The sequence below is a fragment of the Tamandua tetradactyla genome, chromosome 5 (genome assembly GCF_023851605.1).
Source record: "Tamandua tetradactyla isolate mTamTet1 chromosome 5, mTamTet1.pri, whole genome shotgun sequence".
Lineage (NCBI taxonomy): Eukaryota > Metazoa > Chordata > Mammalia > Pilosa > Myrmecophagidae > Tamandua > Tamandua tetradactyla.
In genome coordinates, this window is record NC_135331.1 from 90,571,613 (window position 1) to 90,585,864 (window position 14,252).

The window sequence follows — 14,252 nt, forward strand, 5'->3', positions numbered from 1 at the left end:
AAAGCAGAAAAATCACATGATTATCTCAATTGATGCAGAGAAGGCATTTGACAAGATTCAACATTCTTTCCTGTTGAAAACACTTCAAAACATAGGAACACAAGGGAACTTCCTTAAAATGATAGAGGGAATATATGAAAAACCCACAGCTAATATCATCCTCAATGGGGAAAAATTGAAAACTTTCTCCCTAAGATCAGGAACAAGACAAGGATGTCCACTATCACCACTATTATTCAACATTGTGTTGGAAGTTCTAGCCAAAGCAATTAGACAAGAAAAAGAAATACAAGGCATCAAAATTGGAAAGGAAGAAGTAAAACTATCACTGTTTGCAGATGATATGATACTATACGTCGAAAACCCGGAAAAATCCACAACAAAACTACTAGAGCTAATAAATGAGTACAGCAAAGTAGCAGGCTACAAGATCAACATTAAAAAATCTGTAGCATTTCTATACACTAGTAATGAACAAGCTGAGGGGGAAATCAAGAAACGAATCCCATTTACAATCACAACTAAAAGAATAAAATACCTAGGAATAAATTTAACCAAAGAGACAAAAAACCTATATAAAGAAAACTACAAAAAACTGCTGAAAGAAATCACAGAAGACCTAAATAGATGGAAGGGCATACCATGTTCATGGATTGGAAGACTAAATATAATTAAGATGTCAATCCTACCTAAACTGATCTACAGATTCAATGCAATACCAATCAAAATCCCAACAACTTATTTTTCAGAATTAGAAAAACCAATAAGCAAATTTATCTGGAAGAGCAGGTTGCCCTGAATTGCTAAAAACATCTTGAGGAAAAAAAACGAAGCTGGAGGTCTCGCGATGCCGGACTTTAAGGCATATTATGAAGCTACAGTGGTCAAAACAGCATGGTATTGGCATAAAGATAGATATATCGACCAATGGAATCGAATAGAGTGCTCAGATATAGACCCTCTCATCTACGGACATTTGATCTTTGATAATGCAGTCAAGCCAACTCACCTGGGACAGAACAGTCTCTTCAATAAATGGTGCCTACAGAACTGGATATCCATATGTAAAAGAATGAAAGAATACCCACATCTCACACCTTATACAAAAGTTAACTCAAAATGGATCAAAGATCTAAACATTAGGTCTAAGACCATAAAACAGTTAGAGGAAAATGGAGGGAGATATCTTATGAATCTTACAACTGGAGGTGGTTTTATGGACCTTAAACCTAAAGCAAGAGCACTGAAGAAAGAAATAAATAAATGGGAGCTCTTCAAAATTAAACACTTTTGTGCATCAAAGAACTTCATCAAGAAAGCAGAAAGACAGCCTACACAATGGGAGATAATATTTAGAAATGACATATCAGATAAAGGTCTAGTATCCAGAATATATAAAGAGATTGTTCAACTCAACAACAAAAAGACAGCCAACCCAATTACAAAATGGGAAAAAGACTTGAACAGACACCTACCAGAAGAGGAAATACGGATGGCCAAGAGGCACATGAAGAGATGCTCAATGTCCCCGGCCATTAGAGAAATGCAAATCAAAACCACAATGAGATATCATCTCACACCCACCAGAATGGCCATTATCAACAAAACAGAAAATGACAAGTGCTGGAGAGGATGCGGAGAAAGAGGCACACTTATCCACTGTTCGTGGGAATGTCAAATGGTGCAACCACTGTGGAAGGCAGTTTGGCGGTTCCTCAAAAAGCTGAATATAGAATTGCCATAAGACCCAGCAATACCATTGCTAGGTATCTATTCAAAGGACTTAAGGGCAAAGACAGAAACGGACATTTGCACACCAGTGTTTATAGCAGCATTATTTACAATTGCAAAGAGATGGAAACAGCCAAAATGTCCATCAACAGAAGAATGGCTAAATAAACTGTGGTATATACATACGATGGAATATTATGCAGCTTTAAGACAAGATAAACTTATGAAGCATGTAGTAACATGGATGGACCTAGAGAATATTATGCTGAGTGAGTCCAGCCAAAAACTAAAGGACAAATACTGTATGGTCCCACTGATGTGAACGGACATTCGAGAATAAACTTGAAATATGTCATTGGTAACAGAGTCCAGCAGGAGTTAGAAACAGGGTAAGATAATGGGTAATTGGAGCGGAAGGGATACAGATTGTGCAACAGGACTAGATACAAAAACTCAAAAATGGACAGCACAATAATACCTAATTGTAAAGTAATCATGTTAAAACACTGAATGAAGCTGCATCTGAGCTATAGGGGTTTTTTTTGTTTGTTTTTTACTATTATTACTACTTTTATTTCTTTTCTCTATATCAACATTTTATATCTTTTTCTGTTGTGTTGCTAGTTCCTCTAAACTGATGCAAATGTACTAAGAAACGATGATCATGCATCTATGTGATGATGTTAAGAATTACTGAGTGCATATGTAGAACGATATGATTTCTAAATGTTGTGTTAATTTCTTTTTTTTTCTTTCTTTCCGTTATTTAAAAAAAAAAAAAAAAAAAAAAGATGCACTGAGGTGGTCTCTGTCCAGATAATCGAAGCTTTCTTTCTCTGGCAGAGGATTCCTGACTCTTGAAAGAGTTTTTAGCCCCACCTTCTCCACAACTGCGAGGCTGTGGGATGGCTGCACATGTGTGCAGGGCATGGGGCGAGAGCACCGGGGTTTACATCCAAGCACCACTTCCATCTTCCTGCCAGACTTGGGTGAGCGATTTCCCCTCTCTGTGCTTCTTGTCCTCATTTAGAAAACCAAGGGTAATAATAATACCTGCCTTGTACCTTTGTAGTGGGGACTAAATAAGGTCAGGGCTGTCAGGTACTTAAAATAGAGTGCCATGGGCATAACGAGTCCATGTGAGGGCTGGTTATCATTTTTCACCCCCCCCCACTGTATTTATTTTTATAAGATTTGTAATTTAATTTCCAATAAGCAATGTATTTGTGTGGTTCAAAAAGCCAAAAAGGAATATAAAGGTTGATAGAGCAGCTATCCAGTTCTCTTTCCCAGAGGCCACTCTTTCCAGATGCTTGTGTGTCCTGCCAGAAATGCCCTCTGCATTTACAAGCAAACATGCATATCTATTCTTCACCTCACTTTTTTTTACTACTGTTTGGCGGGGTCAGTTTTCATTATTTTTCCATGTGAGTATCCTGCTGTTGCAGCACCATTTGTTGAATTTTTGTTTGTTTGTTTTTTGGGAAGTGCATGGACCAGGAATAGAACTCGGGTCTCCTGCATGGCAGGCAAGAATTCTACCACTGAACTACCCTTGTACCCCAACTCCAATTTTTTTTTTGTTTTTTGTTTGTTTTGCACGGGAAGGCACTGGGAATTGAACCTGGGTCTCTGGCATGGCAGGCGAGACCACTGTGCCACTGTCGCACTGCCTCCCCTCCCTTTTTTTAAATACACAAATTGTAGTGCACTATACATACAGCTTTGCACCTTGCTTTTTTTTTTTAACTTAAAATGGGCAATTGGTGATTCTTTCCTATCAGAATGTAAACAGCTGTTTCATTCTTTTTCTGAGCTGTGTAATATTCTATTTCATGATTGTGCCATGAGTGTTTAACAAGATTCCTGTGGATGGACATCTAGGTGGATTTTAGTCTTCAGCTCCGACACTCTATGCTGAGGCCCAACCCATCTCTTCAGTGAGGAAACTGAGACCTGAGAGGTGAAGTGTCCCACCCCAGGTCACACAATGAGTTGGTGGTGGAAACTGAATCAGATGGCAGTGCCCTCGCCCTGAGCCCCTTTCTTTCCCTCAGCTCAGATAGGGGCAGAAAAACTTGGCTTGGTTGTACTAGCTCTGGTAAGAGGGAGATTTGGCATGAAAGGGAGACAGGTAGCAGGAGGAGGGGTGAAGAGGCAAATTTACCAGCCAATGGCAGGTGCTGTTTTCTCCTCCTTGGCCTACCACTTGGCTGCATGATAGAAGTCCAATTGAAAGGAAGACCCCGTGCTCTCAGACTGAGAAGCAGCAAAGCAGAAAGTGTGGCCAGTTGGAGTGCTTTCCAGCTATGAACTTCATGGTGGAGTGTCTCTGCTTAAACCTCCTTTTCTCCTTCAGGTAGGGTCTGCTTTGGAAGAAGCAGAAGTTGAAACATAGACCATGATAAGAGAGGAACTCAGTTCTAGAATTCAAAAGACCTGGGTTTGAGACCCAGGCCTGCCACTCGTTCACTGGGATCCTTGGGCAAGTCACCCAACCTCTCTGGGCCTGAAGGGTGGGAGTCCAACCCAATGGGGCCTCTGTAGTCCCAAAATCCAGGACCTGGAGCTCCCAGACTTGGGTTCAAAGGCCAACTCAATCAATGCCTGTGGGGAGTCTCATTTCCTCACTTTAAAAAGTAGGAATCAAGATAATACAGGGTGGAGAAAGGAAAGGACATTGCCATGTGATGGAGGCAAAAATAAGCCAAGGAAACCCAGGCATTGCCAGCAGCCAGAACCAGAACTTTGGGAAGAAAGCATCGCCTTGCTAATGCCTTAATTTTAGACTTCTAGTCACAAAACTGTGAGCTAATAATTTCCCATTGCTTAAGCCAATAATAATAATAATAATAATAATAATAATAATAATATCAGGTATGGTGAAAGTGAAATGAGACAATATATATGAAAGCCCTGGAAAATTGTAAAAGAAAAAAATTAGAGATCCTTCTGTGATTTTAGTGCTGTACTGGACTTAAGACATAATGTCTTAGGCAATCAATGTTTAAGGAATACAGAATATTCAATAGGGCTCATTGTAAAGATCCTAGATTGTAAGCTCTTACAGCAGGCATATCTATTGCTGAGTTGTAACTGTTATTTCTAAATTCTGAGATGCTGAGCTCTTTGTGTATAACCTGTAGTTACTTGGGACTCTGGGTATCTGTGTGACACCTGAGATTCAGAGTTCGAGTTCTGCAGCTATGAAAGTCAGCATTGCTCCATACAGCAACTGTTAAAGAAGGTGAAAAAGAGATCAGACTTCAATTAGAGATATGAATGAATGGATCTGGTTATGACTAAGATAAATCAGAATACAGAATAAAGGGTGATATTGTCTTTATTTTAAAACTTCAGCTTCTGTGTGAGACCAAAGGAAGAGATGCTTATTTGATCCAAAATTTAAATTTTCTGTAGCATACTATCTAATTTAACCTGTTTGATCAATTTACCTAAATAACCTAATTACATGGAACCTAGAATAGGGAATGAAATCTTGTTAAACATTTCAGAGTATTTGGGGCAGAAAATAAAAAAGGATTTGCAAAGCCCCCTTGGGGAACTGGGGAAAATTGTGGAATTATTAATCTTCCTCACTTGAGGAATTCCTGATATTCTCTCAAGCATTAGGGACTCCCAATTTAATAAGCCAAAAGCCAAGCCTTTAGTTTTTTTTTTTTTTTTTTTATTAATTAAAAAAAGAATTAACAAAACAATTAGAAATCATTCCAATCTACATGTACAATCAGTAATTCTTAATAACATCACATAGTTGCATATTCATCATTTCTTAGTACATTTGCATCGATTTAGAAAAAGAAATAAAAAGACAACAGAATAAGAATTAAAACAATAATAGAAAGAAAAAAAACAAAAAAAACAAAAACAAAAAACCTATACCTCACATGCAGCTTCATTCAGTGTTTTAACATAATTGCATTACAATTGGGTAGTATTGCGCTGTCCATTTCTGAGTTTTTATATCCAGTCCCGTTGTACAGTCTGTATCCCTTCATCTCCAATATCCCTTCTCTTTTTTTTTTTTTTTTTAATTAACGGAAAAAAAGAAATTAACCCAACATTTAGAGATCATACCATTCTACACATGCAATCATTAATTCTTAACATCCTCACATAGATGCATGATCATCATTTCTTAGTACATTTGCATTGGTTTAGAAGAACTAGCAACATAACCGAAAAAGATATAGAATGTTAATATAGAGAAAAAAATAAAAGTAATAATAGTAAAATCAAAACAAAACAAAACAAAACAAAACAAAAACCTATAGCTCAGATGCAGCTTCATTCAGTGTTTTAACATGATTACTTTACAATTAGGTATTATTGTGCTGTCCATTTTTGAGTTTTTGTATCTAGTCCTGTTGCACAGTCTGTATCCCTTCAGCTTCAATTACCCATTGTCTTACCCTGTTTCTAACTCCTGCTGAACTCTGTTACCAATGACATATTTCAAGTTTATTCTCGAATGTCCGTTCACATCAGTGGGACCATACAGTATTTGTCCTTTAGTTTTTGGCTGGATTCACTCAGCATAATATTCTCTAGGTCCATCCATGTTATTACATGGTTCATGAGTTTATCTTGTCTTAAAGCTGCATAATATTCCATCGTATGTATATACCACAGTTTGTTTAGCCACTCTTCTGTTGATGGAGATTTTGGCTGTTTCCATCTCTTTGCAATTGTAAATAATGCTGCTATAAACATTGGTGTGCAAATGTCCGTTTGTGTCTTTGCCCTTAAGTCCTTTGAGTAGATACCTAGCAATGGTATTGCCTTTAGTTTTAAGGCTTGCCCTTATGAAACAATTCTGCAATGGTGAAGTTAAGTTTACTTACAACCATACCTAAGAGTGACCCCCAGAGAACCTTTTTTTGCTGCTCAGATGTGTCCTCTCTCTCTCTAGGCCAACTCTGAAAGTAAATTCACTCCCTTCCCCCACTGTATGGGACTTGACTTCCAGGGGTATAAATCTCCCTGGCATAGTGGGACATGACTCCCAGGGATGAGCCTGGTCCTGGCATCCTGGGATTGAATATTCCTTCTTCACCAAAAGAAGGAAAAGAAATGGAACAAAATAAAGTTACAGTGGGAAGGTGATTTAAATACGGTCGAGAAATCATTCTGGAGGTTATTCTTATGCAAGCTTCAGCCAGATATTGCAAAATTGCCATAGTATGCCAAGCCCCAGACAACAGTAAACTGAAAACTCTGAAGATTACCCTAGGCTCTATCTAAGACTCTATAAATGTTTTATCTAATAAGTTTGTTTTCTCAGAACCTTAAGGTCTCCAGATTGTTCCTATACCAGATAAACTCTGAAACCCTGAAACTCCAAGAAAATCAGCCAGTTTCATATCTCTACCCCATAAAGTGAAAACCCCTTTCCAGCATGAAGAAGTTAAAACGGTCATTGTCCAGATATTCCTGAAGATTGAAAGAATGATTACATGAAAAGAAGGAGGTGTAATGGAGAAATTCAGATTTAACAAATGATTATGACAACTGACTCATTTTATAGATACTTCTTTTAGTTTCTGGCATATTAGAATAGCTAAAAAGAAATGCCAGAAATTGTTGAGCTGTAATCCAGCAGCCCTGTTCTTTGATAATAATTGTATAGCTATATAGTAAACAAAGAGTCATTTGCTCGTGCTTGTATGATTTACTTCTGGATGTTTTATTCTGTTCCACTGATCTATCTATCCATCTTTGACAATACTGCACTGCCTTACTTATCTTTATTGTATGCCTTTAAATTGGGTAGAAGGCAATTCTAAGGGTTAATAAGGAAGGGAACGGGGGATATGGAATGTTTGGGGTTGTATTAGTTAGGGTTCTCTAGAGAAATAGAATCAACAGGGAACACTTGCAAATATAAAATTTATGAAAGTGTCTCACGTGACCGTAGGAACGCAGAGTCCAAAATCCACAGGGCAGGCTGCGAAGCCGATGACTCCAATGGATGGCCTGGATGAACTCCACAGGAGAGGCTCACCAGCCAAAGCAGGAATGCAACCTGTCTCCTCTGAGTCCTCCTTAAAAGGCTTCCCATGATTGGATTTAGCATCACTAATTGCAGAAGACACTCCCCTTTGGCTGATTACAAATGGAATCAGCTGTGGATGTAGCTGACGTGATCATGACCTAATCCTATGAAATGTCCTCATTGCAACAGACAGGCCAGCGCTTGCCCAATCAGATGAACAGGTACCATAACTTGGCCAAGTTGACACCTGTCCCTAACCATGACAGGGGTGTTCTTTTTTCTCTTTTTATTTCTTTTTCTGGACTAATGCAAATGTCCTAAGATTGATCATGGTGATGAACACACAGCCATGCGAGGATACTGTGAACCACTGATTATATGCTTTGGATGGATTATATGGTGTATGACTATATCTCAATAAAATTTACATAAAAAAAGACCAAATGTCTGCTTAGGAATTCTGCCTACATTTAAGGTATAACGCCACTAAGTGGTGACGGTGTTCAGGGCACAGCAGCATGTTTCTGAGAGATTGTCCAAAGGGCAGTCTCAAATGTCCTCCCTTTTTATATTTTGAGAGGGGCCTCACCAAGTGACCCACTGAGCCTCGATTTCTTCATCTACAAAATGGGACAATAGTGCCTAAAGGAGATCATGCATGTAAAATCCTCCTGCACATAAGTAAAACCCTCAATAAATGTTTGATTTATTCCTAGCTGTGTGATTAAGAGCACGGCTTTTAGAACCAGACTCCTGGATTTGAATCCCAGATCCATCACTTATCAGCTTGACCTTGGACACGTTTCCTAACCTCTCTCGGTCTTAGTTTCCCTGTCCATAAAATGGAATTATAATCATACTTACTCCATAATATATGTGTGAAGTGCTGAGAACAGTGCCTGGCCCTGGGAAAGTGTTCTGTGTTCATCCCGGGGTGAACCCTCTCTCATAGAGAGACTCATAGAGAAAGGGAGGGAGAGAGAGAGAGATTGAGGGAGAGAGAGGCCGAGAGAGGGAGAGAGCAGTCTGAGCCTTGGTCCTGATTGGGCACCATCCAAAACTTAGGGGGCTTGTCAAGGCAATACATCTTCAGGGCAGTTTTAGCTCCCTGCATGAGTCATGGACAGAGCAAACCACAATTCCAAGACTCCAAACACCCTGGCTCCCAAATTGCGGGTACAGCTGGCAACAGCCTTTGCTCTACCAGGCAGGTGATGGAACCCAATTTGCAAGTGTGAAGACAGCTGGCAGGAGGATCAAGCGAGGGCAGAAGGGACCATAAGGCTCTTTTTAAAACGCTTTTGTCCCTAGGGGGTGTCCTGCTCACCTCTGTGCTTGCTGCTCAGAGGCAGCTCAGAAAATAAAACATTGTGGGGCTACTGAGCCAATCGCTTTCCTGCTCCTCCTTGCCCCGCCTCCATGCAGGTTTGCCGGGAAGGGAGAGGACTCGCTCAACGACAGCACCTGACCAGGAGTCAGGAGATCCGTTTTTAGCCATCAGCTCTGTCACTGATGTGCTGTGTGACCTTGAATGATTCACTTTCCCTCTCTGGGCTTCAGAATCCTGCTCTGCCCAAACGAGCTTTGCCATTTCTTTACAGCTAGAGATGTGGGGAGAATAGAGAAACTCCTTGAAACCTCACCTCCTCCTTGAAGCCTTCATGTTGGATGAACAAAAAAGGAATCCAAAGCCTTCCCTCCTCCCACAACTCTCCCAGGCCTAACATGCAATATTAATTACAGATACGTTATTCATTCATTGATTTATTCATTTCACATGCATATTCAGTGCCTGTCTGTCCTCCTGGCTGCATATCCTGTACGTTTTACTTGCATTTGAAAACTCTGAGGAGGGCTGTCCCTGCCTCCTTGCCCTGTGAGGCACAGAGGGTTTAATGGAGGAAACTTCTGACTGAGGGATGGCTTGGAGCCCGTGGTGGGAAGGAAGGTGCCATGGAACCCGAGATGGGTCAGAGCTTAATGCAACTGAGAAAAGTGAGTTGTGCGGGAGATAAGAGATGAAAGGCTCTTTGAAAAGTGAAAAGTGCTGTGCAAATGGGGTGAAAGTCTTATTCTCTGGGCAGGGGCACAAAACTAAAAGAGAATGAGAGATAGTATAGCTTTGATGAACACAAATTTCACAATCAGAAAATCTAGAAGGAAGCTAGTTTAATTTTAGGAAGCATGGAAGTACTGTATTAATTCCCAAAATAACATTTTATCTTGGATTATACATGGGCAGCCATGTTGTAAGTGTGTCGGGGTGGGTGGTTGTTCTATTCTACTTTTTTCAGGGCTTGGGGTCGCTAAGGTCTTAATTCAACCTCTAGGCATGAAAGGAAGTGGGCGGTGCAAGGGTAGTTCAGCGGTAGAATTCTCACCTGCCATGTAGGAGACCCGGGTTCAATTCCAGACTACGCACCTCCACCCACAATAAAAACATCAGAGAAAGTAAACCGAGCCTGGCTGCTCCTCACCCCCTCTCCGTCATTTCTCTAGTCATTGTTCTCCCCACAACTGTCTCAGGGGGCTTCAGCTTCTGCCTTCAGAGCTTCTGCCTTCTCCATTACAACCCCATTACCTCTAAATGCTCCCTTCCCACTTTTACCATCTTCTACCAACTGCGTGGCTGCTAAGGGACACTGAGTGTTCTCCATCAATCAGCCTTCCGGGCTCTGGACTTCACTGTCTTTTCAAAACTTATTCGTCCTGGGCTCCAGTCCATCTCCATCAAAGCCCCTGATCACATACTGACCCAGACAAATGTACTCACAGGGGAAGGGCAAATATTTTAGTCCAGTATCCATCCTAGATTGACTTTAAGAGCCTCTTGGGGAATTAGCCTCTTTATATTAAGTAAGTTCTGTTGGATGGGGGGGGGATTTCACAGCACCGTGGTGGACCCAAAAATGGAGATTTGGGGGATGCATGTGGTTAACGATAATAACAGATACCATTTATTGCACACCTACTATGTCCCAGGCACTACGTTAGGTGCTTTATATGATTTGTCTAATTCTAGCGCTATGAAGCAAGTATAATCTTAATAATAATAAATACAACAAAGTTTACTGAGCATTTAAGTGCTAAGCCACTCACCTGGATTGTCTCACGTAAACCTCAGACAACCTCTGAGGTAAGTGCTATTGCTGTGTCATTCTCCAAATGAGGGAACCAAGGCGCGATCAATTAAGTAACTTGTTCAAGATCACACAGCTATTAAGACGACGAGGCTTAACTTCAGAGGGTTAGGTAACATGCCTGCTTTCACTCAGCAAGTGAGCTGCTGCCTAAAGTCTGTGCTCTTTTACCCCTGTGTGATCATTGCCCCTTCTCCTGGGGTGAACGGACAATTCCAGGGTGGGGAGATGCTGGGAGCAGGGTGGGCTTCAGCAGCCCTGGACACCAAGTCATCCCTTGCACACAGAGTGTCCAGAATGCTCCAGAATCCCAGCCACCTGCCAAGGTTATTTTCCAATAACCCTTCCCCACCTCCTGCTCTAACAGGTCATCAGAATCCCAGCTGTGCAATCAGAATTCTGTGCCTTCCAGGAAACCATCCCCAGTGGTGCTCACCCAGAGCCCTCTGAGCTTCTCCAGAACATTGTCCGGTCACTTGGTGGGCCTGTCCAGGCTTGGTGTACGAACTGGCATTTGGTCTTCCCAATGATGTGTTGAATTCTTCTAGGCTCCAACACCTAATACACAGTCATGCTCAATGAATTCTTAGTGAACTAATGAATTCTGTATTTGAGCATTCCTCTGGGTCACTGGGGTCTTGAATGATATATAGTGCCTCTGGCAAGGGAGGTGCTGAGAGGGAGGGCAGGAAATATGAACGTGTGGCTAATTCAGGTCTATGCAATAGAGAGTGGTGAGGTCTGTGGCAAACTAGGGTCTTTAAGATATACCGTATACACTATTTGTCATATTTAACATCTGTCTTCCTTCACAGATGCGGACCATCTGGGGGAAAGACCGGGTCTGTCTGGTACTCTGCTGTAGCCCAGTTTCTCATCAGTGTTGGCCCTCGATAGACAGGTGTTAAATGAAACACTGGCCCCTTGAACCTCTCCCCACAGGAGACGAGGCTCTGGGGAGAACTCAGAGTTCAAGGCAGGAAGAATGCAGGTCCTTGGGGTCCCCTTTTAGGCCCCAAGCACCCAGAGAAAGTGCTAAGAAGATAGCCTGGAGTCTGACAGCCGGCTTGAAAGAGGGCACGTGGGATAGTGACTCAGTCCATGGATCGACAGGGCACTTTTGGCGAAGCTGGATGGAGGGGTGTGAATGAGGGGGAAGGTGAAAAAGAGGGGTCGTCAGTCACTCCAGAGCATTCTTCACCCCTCCCCCACCCCCAACAGACCCAACCTACACACAGCCATAAACACCTGCACTTATGAGGAGACTCAGGGATTTGGAGAGGCCAGAGGCAGACAGGGGACAAGGAAAGGCCAAGAAGGTGGGGAAAGGGCAAAGAGAGGAGGGGTGCGACATCCCGGGACTCAGAGCGCGCCCTAAGGGAAGGCTGGGGAGGAGCAGGGCCCACGGACCGGAGGTGCTCCCAGTCTCCCTGCACCATCCCGTCGGGAGCACCCACGGGAGGAGGCAGCGGCCTGGGAAGACGGCACCCGCCCGCCAGCTAAGCTCCCTGCTGCCTCTTCAGCAGCCGCAGCGCTTCCACCTGCGCAGGCCCCGCGCGGCCCCGCGCCGCGCTGTCATTGGCTCGCTAAAAATGCCTCTCTAATCCGCGCTCATCCGTGAACTCCTCCTCCACCTCCTCCTCCTTCTCCCCTCCCCTTACCCCCACCACCCCGATCTCCTCCTCTGCTCTGACCTTCCTCCTTCCCGCAGCCCCAGCGAGATCTGGGAGAGACGCGGTGGCGGCAGCCGCGCCATCCTCCTCTTCCCCCGGGAAGTCGTCCCGGCTTGAGGCCGGGTCTCAGAAGCCCCACTTCGCCCGGTGGCGCCGCTGATGGTGCCCGGCGCTCCTGCCCCCCAGGTAGTGGATCTGGCCTTGGGACAGAGAGCCGGGATGGGCGGGGTGGGAGGGGGCTCGGGGGTCCGGCCAGGGAGTGCGTGTTTACCGTGGGTGCAAGGACTGGTATCTTCCTGGGAGGATTTGGCAGTTATTTGGAGAGAGGTGGGCGTGCGGCCAGGGGTGTTTTGCAGACGCCGGGGGTCGCAGGCATTACCCAAGCAGTGCCAGGGTGCCCCTGCGCTGGACCCCTTGTTGGGGGTAGAGGAGCGGGTCGGGATGGCAGCTGGCGATGAGGCATTTGCTTTGGAAAGGCGTAGGAAGTAGGTTCCTTGGGAAACAAGGGCATGGGCCCCGGGTGCTCCGGGTATATTAGCCTGAATGGGTGGCTGGGCCAGCCTGGTGCATGGGCTATTTATGGATCAGAGTGGGCTGGGGAGAAACACAGCAGCAGATGCGCCCTGTCTGGTTTATGATTAGAGGTATTTTCTTCTGTCTCCTATGCCTTCCCCCTTAGCTGGGATGGGGGGGGGGGGGGGGGGGGGCAGGAGGTGATGGGAAAAGGTCCACAGATACAAAAAGGTCGCCTAGACCTGCCCCCACCCCCATCCCCTAGGCCACCTTCTGCCTGTTGGAGCCATCTCTCCTTGTTTTTTGTCTTACAGGAAGCCATGAGAAAGGTTAAAGGGTCATCAGGATGTGGGGGACTCAGTGAGAACCCTATATTAGCGGTCCCCCTTGAGCACCTACCCTGTGACGGGCAGTGTGATGTTTCTAAGACCCAGGTTCAAGCTCCAGCTTCCCCCCACCCCCCACCCCCAGCCTAGCTCTATACCCCACATGCGATGTCACATGTGGCAACTTTTTTCTCCGGGCATGGCCATAAATAACCTACATCACCCTGCACCAGGGCACAGGCGGGCTGCAAACAGGACTGTCTGTTTGTGATTTGGGATGTTCTCTCCCCATCCTGGCTCTCCCATCACATGCCGAAATCACCACGCAGAAGCCACCCCCTTCCAGGCAGCTTCCAGGGTATCCCCCCTCCTGCCCTGTGTTCTCGACCTAGTTGGTCTCGTGGCTTGGTTATTTATGTCTTGTCTGCCACCCTGTAGACCTTCAGTGGCTTCAGGGTAGTGATCTATCTGATTCATCTCTGCCATCACCCCTGCACCTGACGGGGGTCTGGCATCAAGTACATGTTTGTGTAATGAATGAGTGAATGAATGAACTTGAACTCTGGGAAATGGCTGTCAACCTGAAGGAGGAGGTTGAGCTCCTTTTGGACTTTCAATCCATCCCCCAGCCTCAGGGGCCACAGAACCCAAACCAGACAGTTCCATTTAGTCCCTAGAATTAGGGACTGGAATTGATGGGCAGCTATGGCACTTGAAGATACATGCTGCAGTCCCCCTGGCTCCAGAGGGTCTACTTGGGTCCCTGGTTGTAGTGTGCTAGCTTGGTCCAGGTTTGGTAGAAGGCCTGGGTGTGAAGGTCCGGCCTCCTCAGGCTCTCCTTGGATCACTGGTT

General features: G+C 44.1%; 1 protein-coding gene across 2 annotated transcripts in view; it reads left to right on the top strand.

Annotated features, from left to right (window-relative positions):
• Positions 1-2,569: 2,569 nt before the first annotated feature.
• Positions 2,570-14,252, top strand: part of PACSIN1 (protein kinase C and casein kinase substrate in neurons 1) — a 70,654-nt gene continuing 58,971 nt past the window's right edge. The window contains exon 1 of one of the 2 annotated variants that reach the window (XM_077159210.1): positions 2,570-2,720. In XM_077159210.1, the coding sequence (XP_077015325.1) occupies positions 2,660-2,720 (61 nt within the window). In that variant the 5' untranslated portion in view covers positions 2,570-2,659. Of the gene's footprint in view, positions 2,721-12,508; positions 12,747-14,252 lie in introns of those variants that run through there. The other variant, XM_077159212.1, reaches the window with a different exon arrangement.